Source organism: Barbatula barbatula (assembly GCF_947034865.1).
Source record: "Barbatula barbatula genome assembly, chromosome: 21".
NCBI lineage: Eukaryota > Metazoa > Chordata > Actinopteri > Cypriniformes > Nemacheilidae > Barbatula > Barbatula barbatula.
Window position 1 is genome coordinate 4,291,548 of NC_136784.1, and position 18,163 is coordinate 4,309,710.

The 18,163-nt window shown below is 38.8% G+C and overlaps 2 protein-coding genes across 2 annotated transcripts in view; both read right to left on the bottom strand.

Moving 5' to 3' along the window:
* The window catches only part of cacng8a (calcium channel, voltage-dependent, gamma subunit 8a), a gene marked incomplete at its 3' end in the record, with an annotated part of 92,348 nt that overhangs the window by 38,426 nt on the left and 35,759 nt on the right, over positions 1-18,163 (bottom strand). The gene's annotated exons all lie outside the window — the stretch shown is intronic.
* grin2da (glutamate receptor, ionotropic, N-methyl D-aspartate 2D, a) overlaps positions 1-18,163 on the bottom strand; it is a gene marked incomplete at its 3' end in the record, with an annotated part of 38,583 nt that overhangs the window by 3,024 nt on the left and 17,396 nt on the right. Inside the window, exons 4-12 of the mRNA XM_079485039.1 lie at positions 13,648-13,762; positions 12,407-12,612; positions 10,673-10,841; positions 10,234-10,387; positions 9,764-9,889; positions 9,314-9,543; positions 8,690-8,850; positions 5,145-5,332; positions 1,816-2,048 (exon numbers count right to left, since the gene is read on the bottom strand). Coding sequence (XP_079341165.1) covers positions 1,816-2,048; positions 5,145-5,332; positions 8,690-8,850; positions 9,314-9,543; positions 9,764-9,889; positions 10,234-10,387; positions 10,673-10,841; positions 12,407-12,612; positions 13,648-13,762 — 1,582 coding nt within the window. The remainder of the gene's footprint in view (positions 1-1,815; positions 2,049-5,144; positions 5,333-8,689; positions 8,851-9,313; positions 9,544-9,763; positions 9,890-10,233; positions 10,388-10,672; positions 10,842-12,406; positions 12,613-13,647; positions 13,763-18,163) is intronic.

The following is an 18,163-nucleotide window of genomic DNA, read 5'->3' on the forward strand; positions in this document are numbered from 1 at the left end:
GGTGACAGATTTAGACGCTTGAAAAATATTTCGGAAAAGACTTGAAGCATTAACATAATATTGAAATCATAAAGCTCTCTGTGCTTTGATGATGCATGAGTACACACTGTAAGCTTAGCTAACCTTTTTCTGAGGAAATGGCAATGCTGACCTCACTATTTGAGTGTCCCAGCACATTTAACAGACTAAAAGTGTTTGCTTGCAGAGGGGATTTATAGTTATTGTCATTCCATTCACACTCTTGGCAAAGACAGATGATAATACAGAATTAATATATGATCCATCTTCTGTCATCTGCTTTCACTGTTATCCATTACCATTAGAAAAGGGGGCTTTCGTAAAATCCCTCTGTGTGTTCAGGGGTATTGTGCTATCGCATTTGAGAAAATAGAGGAATATAAGAGTGTGTCACAAAGTCCCATTCTATGAATTTATCGCCTGATTGCTACAGATTATCTTGTGTTTGTCTTTGTTCTTAAACTAGCAGCTAACAAGAGTGGTGAAACGTTTAATCTTACATTTTACTAGCAAATCATTTGGAACCATTTTTTTTTATGTTTTGTATGGACAAGTGAGAGAGAATTTTACTTGCCCGACTGGACAAGTAACTTAAAAAATAAAATAAATAACAGTGCTACGAAGGAAATCGGTCTGTGCTAAGAATAATAAGAAAAGGTGCTAAACAGAGCTGCGTGTCTGTGTGAATTGCGTTTATCGTGGTTGTGCTTGTTTGTGTGTGACAATAATCAATGGGGCAGCGCATTGATCTGTATGTGAAATTTCTTGCCTGCCTATTTATGTAATGAACGGCACTTGCATAGTGTTAGCAATAGTGCTTTATGTTAACGTACAGCCCTGACACTAATTACTGCTTATATTTACATTTATGCATTCGGCAGGCGCTTTTGTCCAAAGCGACTTACATAGAAACATATCTATAGGCTAATGCTAAGTATATGCAATCCCCTGGGATCTAACCCACAACATTGGCATCGTTAGCGCCACGCTCTTACCACTGAGCTACAGGAAAGCTACTTGGCTTTGTTCTATGGCAATCACGGAAAGTATAACCAAATTCAGGAACCACATCGGACAATAGGTAAAACATTTAAAAGCAACCTTGACCAATCAGGATTATTATATTGACACTTCAAATGAATAATTGTTTATCTTCGGACAAGTACTGTACTCAGACAAATGTGAATGACACATTTACTTGTCCGAAGGACAACAACATGACAATGCTTAATGTCAAGCCCTGTTTAAAGCATCATCATTTTTCATTGCAGTTTATAACAATGAAATCTCTTCCTTTTGATAGTTCTATAAATTATATAACAGGTTACTTTATGCGATTAAATGTTAAACGCCATTAACATTTCGTTCTGTGTGATTTCTAAAAGCCGATCAAAGCATTTGGAGATAATTGCAACTAATAGGAGCCACAGAGCAAGCGTTCTCAGGCACATAAACACGTGTACACACCTAACAGAGCAGCAAGAAATTCTTTGTGGATGATATATTAATAAATTAAACACAGAAAAGGAAGCTTAGCAAAAGTAATTTGCATTCTTTGTATGGGGATATTTCATTCTCATTAAAACTTAGGAAATTAAAGATCACTAGAAAAAGAAGAGCAAGACTATCTTTACTCGTGTACAATTATGCATAAATGTGTGACAAAAGTGGTCATATTATAGATTTTTTGCCAAACAAAGAGCTGCTTTGTATAAAACCACATCCACACTTCTACTACAAATAGTTATGATTGATTGTCTTTTATATCAATGGAACGAACATGTTTCTGCCACTCACCCGACTTAAAGCCAGCAGGAAGTCTAATCCCCCAGAACGACCCAAACAGTGCCGGAGCTTCCAATAGACAAGATGCTCCCATGCAAACACCAGCAAACTTAGGCCCATTGCCACCAGAAGCATATAGAAGACTCCTGCCATGTTGTCTATATCCAGCTTGGAACTCATGACCTCGATCTTATCATTATGGCAGATTCCAGAAAGCCAAAGCCGTTCGAGCATGTCGATCTCATCTGAAATAAAGGAAAAGTTAAAAAGATAAAAAGCATGAAAGGTAAGCAGGTCTACAAACTGGGGACAAGAGAATAAGATGGACAGAAGATAGAGAGGTGTGCAAAAAGAATGAAAAAAACAGGCGAAGAGAACAGGATTTAAAAGCATTGTTGTCAAAAAGGAGTCTTTAATTCAAATCTCCAAACAGCAGAGATCTTGGTTTAGCTTTGCTTATTATTAGACTGTTTTAACTAAAAGGTGAAAATGGAAAAGAACAAAAACAGAGAAAACGGAAAGAATCATGAAAGGCAAGGCATAGGAAAGAGAGAGGTAGAGAACGAGACACTGGGAAGGATAATAACAGCTTTAATGGAGGTCTAAAATGGCCTGGTTTCAAGGCTCTTGAAAGAAGACAGGCTCAGAGTAGTTTGGAGATGAAAGCTCTGGACTGATGGCTCTACCTCACAACAATAGCCATTAATGCATTTATCAGAGTGAGAATGTCACTACGGGAAAAATACAGGCATGACATGGGCATTTTTTGGGGGAAGACAACGACGAGATGTAGGCTTAATATTGACATTTTTGAGAGCCTGGTCTAAATCCTTATTTCATAAGAAACCAAGCATTAAACCAAGATAATTATATGTGTTTCAATTTATAACAAAATGGCCTTGAACTACGTCTTGGGTAATAGCTTTGATAATGGAGAATTTAATTACGGGAACTGAAATTTTAATGTTTCATCACATTTATTTAAATAGGCAAAATCAAGCCTGATGAGAATTTTAATCTAAATACACAACAAAATTATAATTCGGGTCTGTTTGACTACTGTGGTGTTTACTGAAGTGACCCTTTGGCTATTCATTATTGTGTTCATTTGCTGTGACACCTTTTCTAATTTCATGTATCATATTTCAATAAGACTCTCCCAGCTCACTCTCTTATTTAGTATTTAATCATGATGAAACAACTCACTAGTTTCCTCATTGAAATGTAGAAAACAACAGCACACAACAATAAAAGCATATGAATGTGTAAGAGAGAGATTTCTTCAGCAAAGACCCCCAAAATCAAAGAGACATCTTCCTAGAATTTTATAGTTTTATTTAATTAACACCGCATATAGGAATTTATGGTCCTTCTGATATTTGACCTGTGTTTTGACTTGCATAACCTTATATGTTTTGCTTATAGTCAATGTTTTCTTATACAGCTGCTTTGTAACATGAAAATTGTAAAAAGCGCTATATAAATAAAGCTGACTTGTATAGACATATGAGCAAGACTTTTAAAAGGCTCTGAAAGGACAGGGAAACTTTGGTACAATAACATGTTTGGCTTTTAGGCTGAAAACACAAAAATGAACAAACAGCATCAAAGAAAAGAACATTATAACCCTATGAGAGACGAAGAACATGGCAGATACACATCACCCAGTATACCCCACCAGTTGTAGAGATTTTTTATCTTCACAAAAACGACAAAAGGACAAATAAAAAAACAGTTTTAGACTAAATAAATTGCTTTGTAAAGAAAATGTGTGCTTGAGAAAGTTATAATTTCGACTGTAATTTCAATAACTAAATAATTTTTTGCACTTTTGTTTGACTTATAAAACCTGATTACAAGATCAGGTAGATAATTGGTACCTGAACCTTTGTTTTACATGGTTATACAATTTAAATATCTTCATACGTTCATAATGTTTCTAAGCTATAGGCAATGTTTTTCAGCTATATTTGGGGTATACTTGTTGAAAACATTTAGTAAATAAAGTGCTCAAAATATACTGTATACAGCCGCAGAAAATAATTTAAAAATGATTTTCACTTTCATTATTATAGATAGGTATATAAATCATAAAATGCTTTTTGTTGTCCTTATGTTGTTCCAATTGCTTGGTATGTTGGTCCTGCTTGTTTACCTCATTTGTAAGTCGCTTTGGATAAGCTAAATGACTAACTGTAATGTGTTTAGGTAAAATGATCATTTTTGATTAATTCTCTGAACTACTAACAATATTTCACCCAAATTATAAATAAAATGACATTTATTGGCAGAAACTCAAAACTGGAGAAAGAGGTCAAAATAACAGAGAAGATGCTCTGTCTTTTTTCAGACCTCAAATACAGCAAAGAAAACAAGTTCATATTTACTTTAAAGCAATACAACAGTAATATTTGTACATGTATTTAGGAAAAGTTCAAAATATTTCTTTATGTGATAACAGATTTTTATCACTGTTTTCATGTGTCTTGTCTGTGCTGTTGGATAACGTTCTGGCACTCCTGAGGTTTGAAATTCAACAGACACTGAATTGGAAGTGCCACAATACTGATGCAAAATGCTGATTAAATGATTTTTTCCCCCACAGCACACTAATACACCCCATCAGTGTGTTCCATGATGATGTTTATGTTCATTCAATATTTTTATAATGTAATGTGTGTTGTACTGTATTGTCTCACTGGTGAATAAGACGTGAGGTAATTTAAAAGCCTTGCATTTCCCCATGCTTTTCTGCTCTTGGTTTGCATAGCTTTGGAGAGCTTTGTTTTCGCAACTACGCTCTAAAAACTGCTTTGTTAAAATCAACATCCTGTCCTCAACTGAACACATCTTTGTGTCTAGTTGAACACAAGACATTCTGTGTAACCTTTATCCAAAGTCTGTTTACTGAAGTTGTGCCACTCGGTGGCAATGTTTGCAACGCCTCTGGGCAGTTATTTACATCATTGCAAATCAACAATCCTATCTCTTTTAATGGTGGTAGGCAGATATTTAATTCTAATTTCTCTGAATTAAATGGATTTAACTGTAAGTTACCACCATATTGAGCTCTGTGTGATTCCCTTAATAAAAAGGTGACAGACTCTATTAATTGTTACACTTATCCAAAAAATCCACCTACTATATCACACACTCCATAAACCTTTCAGACTTCTCGACTTTAACACAAGCTCTCCATTAGCAAAAAACAACACACTGAAGGTTTTTACATCCATTCTAACACCTGTGTCTAATTGGCCTGATAAGACCATTAAATGGTTGTACTGTGTGTTCCAAACAACACAACAGACAGACAGACAGACAGACAACTGATCTCTCACCGTCTCCAACCAGCTGCAGCAGGGCGAGGTCCAGTGGTCGTTTCCATCGGGAATTCTTGTGTAATGCAATGCCATATCCTGTTGTGGCAAACACTTTGCCAGAGCCGATGGTCATCACTTTGCAACCCTCGTCCTTACGAGCCATGTAGTTTAAGACTGCTGCATCATATATGAAGGCATCCAGTTTTCTGGATAGAGACAAACAGGATGGAAATTACTCATGGTTAACAGCCACTTCATGCCTGCATTCATACTGCTTTATTTGCAGGCGGATAATGAAATACTCTGGAGTTTTCTGGGACACGATTTAGTTTCCGTGCCATAAATGTGATAATATATGTGCGCAAGCACATTGCAGAACACAGAGAACACTTGTATTGTCTGGCTGCCTCCTTTGGTGAAATGAGCGGCGTATAATAGAAGGACTAATTTGAACAGAGGCATCTCAAATTGGTAGAAAATAGTTGAAACTAGATTGGCCATCTTCAGGTTTCCTGCAATATCTGTAATGGGATAGTTTACCCAAAAAATTACAATTCTCTCATCATTAACTCACCCTCTTGTCATTCCAAACCTGTATGACTTTCTTTTTTCTTTTAAAGCGAACAACACTGGCATTCACTTCAATTGTATGGACACAAAAAGTTGTAAATCAACAGGTGCCATCATTATTTGGTTACAAACATTCTTAAAAATATCTTCTTTGTGTTTCTTCAGAAGAAAGACAAGAGAGTGCGTAAATGAGGACAGAATTTTAATGTTTGGCTGAACTATTCAGAAAATGAACATACCCCCCAGGGAGGAGGATTAGTAAGTGAGTGACAGTCAGATATGTGATGTTGGGTATCATGAATCTTTACGATTACATTGAAATTACAATCTCAAAGGTAAAAATCCAGTTTAATCATATCACTGCATATTAATAAAATGCTTGACTGAGCAGATGCATCATTTGACATAAATAACACGAAAACTAAATGATTCTCTCAGAAGTCAAGGAGACCCGCTGGCCGAGTTCAGCCTCTCAGTATGAGCATCAATACTTGTCTTATCTTTGATCATATTTTTCCTCACCTTGTAAAATGACAACACCTGTTCAGGCCAAACTCGCACTGACAGCTTATTAGGGACTTTTTCGTTTGGCAACTTCCGTTCGACTATCTTGCTAAGCACACCTTGAGGTTATTAACAAGCTCCACTTGGCCCTCCAAGACCACTGAGAACAACATTAGCATGCAAGGTGGCAGGTTTTTTCACAAGTGTTACATCCAACAAAAAAGCCCTTGGGGGGAAAATGAGTCACACTTCTCAGAGGGTTAAAGCGAGAGAACAGAACACATAAAGACAAGCATTTGATAGCACAGGATATTATCCCACGGTGTGACAATGAACAGTGAGACGTAAACCAACAGGGTGGGCCGCAAAGGCGCATTTGAAAATCAAGTAACGGTGGGTTTAAAACCTGGCTTGTTGATTTAAAGGCCGATGGACCAGTCTTGTATTCCACAGCTGGAACATAAGTCTCGCACACTGTAAAAGGAAGATTGCAACGAATACACAGACCAAAAGCATGGGAATGGCAAACAAAATCCTCATAAGACATTGCAAAGACTGAACAATGTGATTCTACATTCTAGCCAGCAAGCATAACCTTCTTTCAAGCTTAATCGTGGAACGATGCATATTCATGCACTTTGTGTGCATAATGCAGTGACTTGAGCTTTTGATAGTAAAGCTCAAGACACAGCTGCAGACACACACTCTTGTGCACACAACCCGTTTGGATGCTGATCCAGGAGCAGTGAGGCCGTTTTAATGATACCAAATTGCTATTCAATAATTCTGAAACTATAGCCGAGTCGTACGAGGTAGAGCAGCGAATGAATAATACACAAGTGCAGAATTGCTCCTTTCGGTGATTAAACGCTACCAGATGAAAAATTGTGAGAAGAAAAATCACATGCTTCTTGTATAACCATAAAACAAACTTTAGCAAAGCTTTTGGAAACTTTTTTTTTTAGACAATTGTCACACAGTGATGTTAATGATCATGATGATAGGAACCAATAAACTGACAACATTAATGCCAAATCCTGAGTTCATCCTTAACAGAAGCTTAGATTTTTACCATTCGTTTGAAAAAAGAGTTTAAAGGGATAGTTCACCCAAAAATAAAAATGTTGTCATCATTTATTCTCCCTCATGTCATTCTGCTGTGAAACACAAAACACGATATTATGAGAAATGTCTCAGGTTTTCTGTCTATACAAATTTAAGTCAATAGGGTCCAATGTTCTTCAAAATATCTTTTGATGTTCATCAGAAGAAAAAGTCGTAAAGGTTTGGAATCGCGAGTGTTTGTAAACAGTAATTTCATCGGTAAATGTGCAACTACAGTAGCAGAGAATCCATGTGCTATGAAAGCAGAAATCCCTGCAGTATGTTTGGTCCATTCAGTGACATTGCACCAGAGATGAAAGTCAATCTTCACACCCATCTTCAAAAACAGAGACGAAAAGCGACAGCCAAGAAAATAATCAACGCCTCTGTTGTGATCCATCATGTCACCCACATCTGTTTTCCCCACTGCCTAAAAGAACATCTTGATTCGTCGGGACGTAACACATCCGTGGTCTGATTTAGGGCCGCCTTTAAAGCTCGAGTTTGAGGGCTTTATTTTGGGAGAGCTTTTTCATTTGCCGAGCTGGACACGTAAAACACTTCATAGAAACATGACACAAACACTTTGATGTTGTTAAGCAGAACATTTCACAGTTTGTTTGATTTCGAATGATTAAACAAAGTATTTTTGGAAAAAAGAAGCCTAACAGCTAAATTAGGACAACTATATTCTGTTCTTCATTATTAATTTAAAAAGCTCAGCTGTGGCTTCTCTGCTTGCACACCTGTGTGAAATTTATACTTACCCCTTCAATCATAAATGACCCGGATACCAGTTGGCTAAAAGTAATTGAAAAATAACTTAGAAAAGTTTGTTCTCCGACTAGTTCTAGCGCCAAACAAAGGACAGCATTTGGGAATTTTCCCATTGGGAGTACAATGAGATTGTCCAGTTATAGGTCTGGTCCCAGATTAATAAAGGAACACTTACTGTACGTGAATTATTATGACAACATCAGTATTAAATGCCCTAATGTTCATGTACTACTTAGAAAAATAATCTTGACAACATTTACTACTGAGAATAATAATCTTGACAACATTTACTGCTGAGAATTATAATCTTGACAACATTTACTGCTGAGAATTATAATCTTGACAACATTTACTGCTGAGAATTATAATCTTGACAACATTTACTGCTGAGAATTATAATCTGGACAACATTTACTGCTGAGAATTATAATCTTGACAACATTTACTGCTGAGAATTATAATCTTGACAACATTTACTGCTGAGAATTATAATCTTGACGACCAAGTATTTTCTGCCAAAACTTAATATAGATCTGACGGAATGTCACAGGTGTGCTAACATCAGCAATTTCCCATTAGAAACTTCTGTATTGTCCTCATGTGCTCACCCGGTCTTGAGATTGTCGATGGCCTCTTCTACACCTCTCTGGTTGTTTCGCACCATGTATTGATGCATGTTGGGATAGTTGCTTCGTATGTTCTCCTCCGTGCTCCCGTTCGGGACAGTGCCGAAGCGCAAGGGAGGATACTGCTCTGTGGGATGCTGGAACTAAACACAACAGAGAAGCACCGGTGGGAGACACTTCATTAGTTTTCTGAAAAGTGTAGGGCATTGAAACGCATTTAATTATTAATTTGGCTACCTATGTTGGCAAAACCAAAGGGAGAAAACAAAACTAAAACAAACGAAAATTGAACCACTGTTTTATGATTGTAGACCTATGATTAATTTGCATAATTTGGCCTAGACTGTGTCCTGTTCCAATTCAAATGAGACACACATGCTGTGACTCCAGAAAATGATGTTGTTTGATTTTAGCATAAGCAAGCTTCATGAAGCCTCAGCTCAATGCGGAGATAACATAACTGGAAAACTTTATTATCAACAAAATGTAATTGAATAATATAGCTGCAAGCTGAAATTACGGGGTTATGATGTCTGACATTATCCTTAAATTAAACCACTACTGAAACACTAATATTGATGAAATCGCTTATATCTAACTGTCTACCTTCTTATCACTGAGGCCAGATACGGTGTCGATGTACTCCTCCTGAATCATGAAGGCTGCCAGGTTAGCAGTGTAGCTGGCCAGAAAGATGACAGCGAAGAAAGCCCAGACCAGCACCATAATTTTACTGGTGGTGCCTCTTGGGTTCTCAACCGGAACCGAGTTATTAAACACCAGAGCCCACAGCAGCCAGATAGACTTGCCGATTGTGAACTTCGAACCTCCAGCCTCTGTAGAGCAAAACACAGGAAGACAAAACTGAGATGTCTTATTATGACACAGACAGTGATAAAAGTCTAAAGGGAACTGCAATGAGGCACAAGAGAGAAGGAACATAGCTTAAGGTGTGTTGCGCATTGTTTACATAGATGATATGCATGTTTAATAAACAAGTCCGTAATTGCTGATTGCCTATATGTAAGTGTCTGGAGATTATATAGACCAACATACTCTTGCCGCTCTGTAAGCTTCGGTTATATCCGACTGGGCTGAAGAACTCGAATATGAAGACAGTAACAGCCACAACAGACAGGCACATGACAAACATCATCACCCACACAGCTGGACTGTATGGCTCTATGACAGAGAACGCAGTGTTAATAAAACAAAACAAACAAGCGGTCATATACAGTAGTAGTTAATTCCACTTACAGTACTGTATAATGATACTTGAATTTCGTTTCCCATTTTAATTGACATCTTTATTTTCCATTTTCCCATCATTTCTAAATGCGCTTATAAAATTCCCCATCCATTTGATTTGTCAAGGAGTAACTATAAATCTTTACGTTAAATAAATGCAATTATAATCATACATTGATAGTCAGGGATCATGTGTACCCAGAATGCACTGTGTAAGTCAGAAAAGTGGATAGACAGTGTGTCAAAAACATGTAAATGTAAAAAAATTATTCTCCTACCGAGGAAAGCAGATGGTGATACAGTGCCGTTGCTACGAGACACCATGACACTGATGCCAGTCTCCACGAATGGAACAGAGAACTCCACAACCTCTGACCTCTCTTCATTAATAGTCAGGGAGCCGATCGCCATGTCGGCCCGTCTGGACACCACCTGGTAGAGCAGAGGTTAATAACATTAGGAATAAACAAAGTTTTATAGTCTCAAACCGTGTTAAGTATAATCAACATGTTTACGGTAATGTGATTCTAAATCGTTATGAAAACAACAACAAATTGGTGTTAACAATATCTTTATTTTCTATGAATACATTTCTCATTAAGTTTGGGTGTGGCATCTCAACAACCCCATAATCGAAGGGAAAACTTCCACAGTGAACTTAATTGAAAAATAATTTTTAGGTCACCAAGTAGTTGGGCAATAAAAGAAGGGTCTGACCTCGCCGACCATTCCATTCCACTCTCCATCGATGTTCTTTCCGTGCCTGCCATTGGTCACCAGATAGAGGTCATAGGTGAAGCCCACTATTTTAGCCAGGCGCTTGAGAACATCAATACAAAAGCCTTTGCAGCAGTGTTTCGTGGATAGAATGCTCTCAGAAACCATGCTGTAATTGAAAAGAAGAGAAACAGAAAGAGGCCATTGACAAAAAGAAATTACGTAAAGGAAATAAAGCAAAAGAAATGTAATGAACATCTGCTCTTAGAATTTGGTGCAAACACACAAAAAACAAACATAATATAGCAGAATAAAGCTTTAAATTCTTATAAAGAAAAGTAGAAGAGAACTAATTCTAAATTTATTAGGTGAATATCACTGAAAATATTTCTTTGTTTTACAAAAACATGAAAACATGACAAACACCATGTGCGAATATTTATATATTATTTAAATGTTTGTCCATTAGAATTACATTCATGAATCTTTAGGGTTCAAAGAAACTTCACGCACTGTCATGAAAATGTCCCAATATCACAATGCAAAAAATTATAATGTTTCTAAAATGCTTTATTTTCCATTAACAAAATCATATTTAACAACACCTTATTCAACCAAATCTAATATTTTTCTTATCACGGTTGGGTTGAAATATGACCTGGAGATATTCTTGACCATTTCTGTGAGATTAACCCAGGTGCTGTATAAGGACTAGGAGAAAGTAAACAATATTTAAATATATTACACTCAAAAACATTATTTGTTGAATTTACTTAAAAAGCTGCGTCGTGGTTCCATGCAAAAATATTAAGCAATTTGAACAAATAACACTTTAGTTGTATGAAGAAAATAAGTAATGTTGCCAAAACATTTCAGCAAATCCAAACTATTCCGATTGTACCAGTAATTTTAAGTTAATTGTATCTCAAATGGTAATTTTTGTTGTCATACATAAATTATATACGGACTTACTGCATGTACGTCAAAACACAATGAGCAAATCAGATGAGAGGCATCACAGTACAGGCATTAGCACAGTTAAAGCTCATTGAATGATGCAATAGACATCATATTTATGAGATTTGCTCATAAAAAACTTTCCCAGCCTAAGCATAAGTACCACTTTTCAAAACAATGGCAACCCTGAAACAAAAATACTCTTTTAAAGCTCAAAGATAAATTCTTTACTGAAAAACACTTAAAACAACACTAAATTTACAGCCTAGATGCAGTCTTACGCAAAGCATGCTGGGAACTGAAAATCCCCCTCAACCAGTCATGTTGAATGAACTTGTTTATATTAAGTAAACTCAACAATAGGTACGATATTATAGGGTTTTGCGTTCTACTCAACAATGTAAAGTTGACCTGTCAAACACAATCAAAATTTTGGTATAAATAACATAGTTAACTTACATTTATTAAGTTACTTGCATTCTTTATGTACTGTGAACAAGGATGGCTTAAGTAAAACTAACAGCAGCGACAGTTCATTTTGTGTAAATGAAGTAAAGTGCACTAATGCAAACCTATCATTGATCAACCATTTCCATTTCTACTTGCATTTCTAATTTGTTTAAATTCCATCTGTGCTAGTGACAGGAAGGGGAATGAATGCCCACCGGGTATCGCAAAAGTAATTTGCAACATCTGCATATTCACTGCCACATTTGCCAAATTGATAACCTCGGAGGTTGAACATTTCCAGTTGAAAAATCCAAATTGAACCTTGACCTGTTGTTGAGCGGCAGACGGCACTGCACAGAGTCTCTGATGCAGGAGCCCGTTCCGGGATCAGCGGGTTCGACGATAACGAAGGGCCTCTCCTCCAGCGTGACGACACGCAGGTGCTGCGTATCGTCCAGAGGCTTGAGGAAGGGGCCGTAACGGGACCAGGGTGGGTATCGCAGACGCAGCACTCCGTTCTCCCACCAACCTACCTACAGCGGTGATGAAACATCATTAAAAGGATGTAAAACTGACCTCAGACGGATGCAAAGTTTTTTAAAAGATATGAAATCGTTTTTATTTAGTATTCTACGGTTTTCCTTATTGCTTTGGCTGTTAGACAGCCATTGTGAAATGTCAAATAGAGCATGAGTACCAATATGTTGCCTGCAAAAATCTATTATTGCTTATTTACATTTGCCAAGAAATCTTTCACAGTATTGTGCAGTCATTTGTAACTACCATTCAATTGTATTCAAAAGCATATACATCTGCAGGCAATTCACCAAAACAGGAACATTTAATATTGTAAAGCACATAACTTGATAAAAATCATCCATTCAGAGTTTCCAGTAGGGTAAAGAAATACTGTAAATCAGAAAATCAGAACTTCCTGTACTAAGTATTTTTTTGTGTTAATAAACAAATGAAGAGTTTGGTTCCATAATGACAAAACATTTTCCAAAATCCTGTTTTATATTGTGCATTCCAGTAAATATCAATCAAACTGCAGTCCGTTTGTTTTGATTTGAGCCATAATAACAATAAATATATAGCTAACTAACACAATAAAAACATGTTTACATAATAAAAAACATGATTTTTGAGAATACTATGTAGTTTTCATTTTGGAACCAAACTCTTCAAATAATTGAAAAAAATGACAAATCATTTAAAGACATACAGTAGTCAGATTGCTTTTTGCAATTCTCAAACTGTAAATTGATTTGGCTTAGATGGCGAGATCTTTTATATGTTATAACACAATTCCACAAACCGAATCAAAGCAACCTCGAGCAAAATGTATTGAAATGCAGTGTAAATTAGCATATATTTACTCTTCGATTTACTTCAGTCCCCCCAGCATGAGACACAGTTCCATTTCAAATGCATTCTTCGCATTCCATTTATATTGCATTTAAGTGGCCAGGCAAAATGTGAGCTCGCCTGGGTGCTGCATTTAAAGCAGTTAACGACAAGCGCGGATATCTGAACGCATTTAAGCGTACTAATGGCTCCTCCCCTACCTCCTCCCAGCCTCTTCCTGCAGTGTAGGAGATAACATCCAAGAGCGGATTTGCCAGATAACCGTCATTATTAAAGGAATAGTCCCGGCCAGATAGAGTTATGTTACTGAAGAACCTGCAGCAGGAGAAGGGAAAAAAGAGCAGGGTGATAAAGGAGGAGTCTGAGTGAAAGTGATAAAGAGAAGGAGAGCGAGCAGAGACAGATAAAGAGTGATAGATGGGCCTTCCATTAGTCACCTCTCCACTCTGGGTAGTGTGTGTGTGTGTGTGCGTATGTGTGATTTGTGCTGAACGCTTAAGGGACTCTTAAGTAAACCTCTTCTGTTGAACATTACAACACTGAATCTCAATGAATATAACAATTAATTGTCAGAAGGACTGAATCTAGCTCACTGGCTCACAAAGTGACGGACTGAGTAAAGATGAAGGGATGGATGGAAAGTGTACAATAACAACAATCATGAATTAATGAATAATAAATTAAAAAGTAGAGAGAATTTGAAAAGATGGATGGCTTCAGACCTTCACGAATGAATACATAAAAGAAAGAAATTAACAGAGTGGTGAAGAAATAAATGGGAGAGAACTTTGCATATGAGGTGACTGCAAGAAATCCATGAATGAATTAGTGGAGAGAGGATTCAAAAGGGTAAATTGTTTCAAAGATGGATACAAAAGAAAAGTTAGGGCACAGAATGAACATAAATGTGCGAATACATGAGATGAATGAAATAGTGAACGAATAAGAAGAGAGAAATTGAATAAATAGGTAGATAGCCATGATCAACATATAGAAAAAAAGGTCTTTAACGTAATAAATGAACCATGTTTGTGAATTGCAATTATAACATCATCAAAATATTATTATTATTATTAATGAATACAATTATTATTATTTTCCCTCATCTTCTTCTTCTTGTAATAATAATAATAATAATAATAATAGAAGATAAAGATGATTCTTATTATTGATATATTATTATAATAATGACAGAAAAAAATATTATTATTATCCTCATTTTCGTGTAATAATAATAAAATAAGATAAAGATGATTATGTCATGATCCTGCCTCTCCTTGTCTTGGTTTTCGAGTCTTGTGGCAGGATCATGTCAGTCCCATGTGTTTTGTGTGGAGAAAGAGCATTGTTTTGGTTTGAGAAGCCATGCTCTCTCTCCGGTGTCACGTCCTTTAGCCCCGCCCCCTTGTTTCCCTGTTAGCAGTCCGTTAGTGTTAGTCTTGTCTCCAGCCCTGATCCATCCTTCCCTTAGTGTTTCAGTCCCCTCACCTGCCTCGTGCAATCCTCCTGTTAGCTTTCCCTTAGTGTTTCATCCTTGTCACCTGTGGCCACTCTCCCTGTGTCATCAGTCCTTGTTAGTGTTTTCCCTTTATTAAGCCCCAGTTTTCCCTCTGTCCCTTGTCGGTTCATTGTCATTTTGTCATCATCGTACCTCCTCACGTCACCTTGTTGGATTATTCCTGTCTATGGATTATCGTGTTTGTTCCTGTTCTAAGTTTGTGGATTTTGTTGATTTATTATTCAAAGGACTTTGTTTGTTTTGTTCCCCTTGTGGAAAGTTTTAGTTTACATTTTTGTCTTGTTTTAGATCATGTTCTCCCCATCGAGGGTCTTTTGTTTAAATAAAGTTTTTGTTATTTAACTCTGCTGCCTGCGTTTGGGTTCTGTCCACACACCGTGACAGAATGAACCGACCCACACCGTGACAGAATGAACCGACCAAGAAGAACCCAGCAGGCAGCAGTGTTTGCTGCAAGGTCCTGCCAGCCTCGTCCCCTCTGCAGCGTTCGCCAGGATAACTCAGACCTGGCGGACTACCTTGATAGGTTTCTGGAAGCTGCAGGAGAGGTGGTCCTCGGAGAGGAGGAGGTGACCGCAGCATTCATCCACGGCCTCAGGGTTCCCCTATCTCCAGCGGAGACGAGGAGGCTGAGACCGCTGGACTTCGAGGGTGTGCTCAGGTTTGTCATGAGCCGACCGGAGCCCAGGGTCTCAACTGCTCCATGTTTTGCATCTCCGTTGGGCCCCATCCCTGAGGGTCTTGCCCTGAAGCTCGGGGTGTTGACAACCGCCGCGCCACCAGCCTCTGCTCCACCATCAGCTAGCCTCCGTGGTAGGCGTGGACGGAGGGAGTCGTGGGACTCCCCGTCCGACTCTTCCAGCACGGAGATAGTGGGGTCCCCCACCGCTACTCTGCAGCCGGCCACACGTCCTGTGAGCCGGTCAAAGAGGAAGAGGCAGAGGAGAGTGGCACCATCCTGTCCAGCCCAGCAGCCGGTATTCAGCCCTGCCCAGGCATCAAGTCCGGTGGTCCCGTCCAGTCCGGTGGTCCCGTCCAGTCCGGTGGTCCCGTCCAGTCCGGTGGTCCCGTCCAGTCCGGTGGTCCCGTCCAGTCCGGTGGTCCCGTCCAGTCCGGTGGTCCCGTCCAGTCCGGTGGTCCTGTCCAGTCCGGTGGTCCCGTCCAGTCCGGTGGTCCCGTCCAGTCCGGTGGTCCCGTCCAGTCCGGTGGTGCGTCCTGCACCCAGTCCTGCCCAGCCGGCCTTCCAGCCAGCGTCAAGTCCTGCCCAGCCGGCCCTCCAACCTACAACCCAGTCAGCCTTGCCCCAGCCGTTCCCAACTACGGCCGTCCTGTCATGCCCTACCCCTTCTAGTTCCTCCCACTCCAAGAGAGGTATCCCTTCCATGCCCAGACCTTCCTACCCCACCCCTCCGCCCAGCTCTAGGAAGCAGGGTCCTGTCCCTCCTAAGTCCCCACCCAGTTATGTTCCCAAGTTTTTCCCACCAATTCCGCCTCCCCCCTTCCCATTGATGTTTATTTTATTGTCCAACCCCAATCCCTTTCTAGTCATGTCAGCCCTGCCCCTAGTGTGTTCTGTTCTGTGTTTGTGGTGTCTGTCCTCCTGTCTGTCAGTCTTGTCATGTTTAGTGTGATCTTGAAGAACTCCTGGAGGAGTTCTTTAAGGCGGGCGCTCTGTCATGATCCTGCCTCTCCTTGTCTTGGTTTTCGAGTCTTGTGGCAGGATCATGTCAGTCCCATGTGTTTTGTGTGGAGAAAGAGCATTGTTTTGGTTTGAGAAGCCATGCTCTCTCTCCGGTGTCACGTCCTTTAGCCCCGCCCCCTTGTTTCCCTGTTAGCAGTCCGTTAGTGTTAGTCTTGTCTCCAGCCCTGATCCATCCTTCCCTTAGTGTTTCAGTCCCCTCACCTGCCTCGTGCAATCCTCCTGTTAGCTTTCCCTTAGTGTTTCATCCTTGTCACCTGTGGCCACTCTCCCTGTGTCATCAGTCCTTGTTAGTGTTTTCCCTTTATTAAGCCCCAGTTTTCCCTCTGTCCCTTGTCGGTTCATTGTCATTTTGTCATCATCGTACCTCCTCACGTCACCTTGTTGGATTATTCCTGTCTATGGATTATCGTGTTTGTTCCTGTTCTAAGTTTGTGGATTTTGTTGATTTATTATTCAAAGGACTTTGTTTGTTTTGTTCCCCTTGTGGAAAGTTTTAGTTTACATTTTTGTCTTGTTTTAGATCATGTTCTCCCCATCGAGGGTCTTTTGTTTAAATAAAGTTTTTGTTATTTAACTCTGCTGCCTGCGTTTGGGTTCTGTCCACACACCGTGACAGAATGAACCGACCCACACCGTGACAGATTATTCTTTTTGATATATTATTATAATAATGATAAGAAAAGGAGATTAATATTGTTATTAAATCGATTTAATTAAATTCAAAATTAAATTTAAATTGATTTAAATATATCAATTCGGTCAATCCCCGTTTCTGTTTGGAACATAAAATTGATTCAACTTTCAACTTTATTGTCATTACACATATACAAGTACAGTGTAACGAAATGTAGTATATTTGATACAAAATTGCAGGTTATTTGACACAAATATTTTTAAATGTGTAGAAAAACAATGACATTTCTCTTGAAATCCAACCCGATAGCTCAATCTATATTCATTATTATAATCGTATTATAGGAGACAGTTCTCAACATTGATTATATACAGTAACATAAAACATTTAAACAAAAATAGCCATGGATTGCAACAATAACACCATAAAACCATTTAAATTATGAATTAATAGACAAGTCGAGAGCAAATAAATAGATGGGTGAAAAACCAAGGATAATGTAATGGATAAACATCACACCAGAATAGATCAATAAAGGATCTAAGAAGGAAAAACTGGGTGGATGGAGGATACCCACAACATGCCCCAAGGCACTGCAGTCAAAGCTCCGTGACTGCACTTTTATCACGCTTCCAGATCGGAGGCAGGACGTGGAAGTCATTCCACCCGGTGCCTTGTATTCAATATTCAGTGTTTGGAGCTCTTAGGATGCTGCAGAGATGCTCTTGTTAGTCACCATGACAACTAGAAGGCTGAGAGTAGGGCAGAAACTCTGAAAGTGAGGGACGCAAAACGCGAACATCACAACAGACGATCTTTCTCCCTCCGCACGTGAGAGCTGCTTCTCCCGTCTCCCATTTG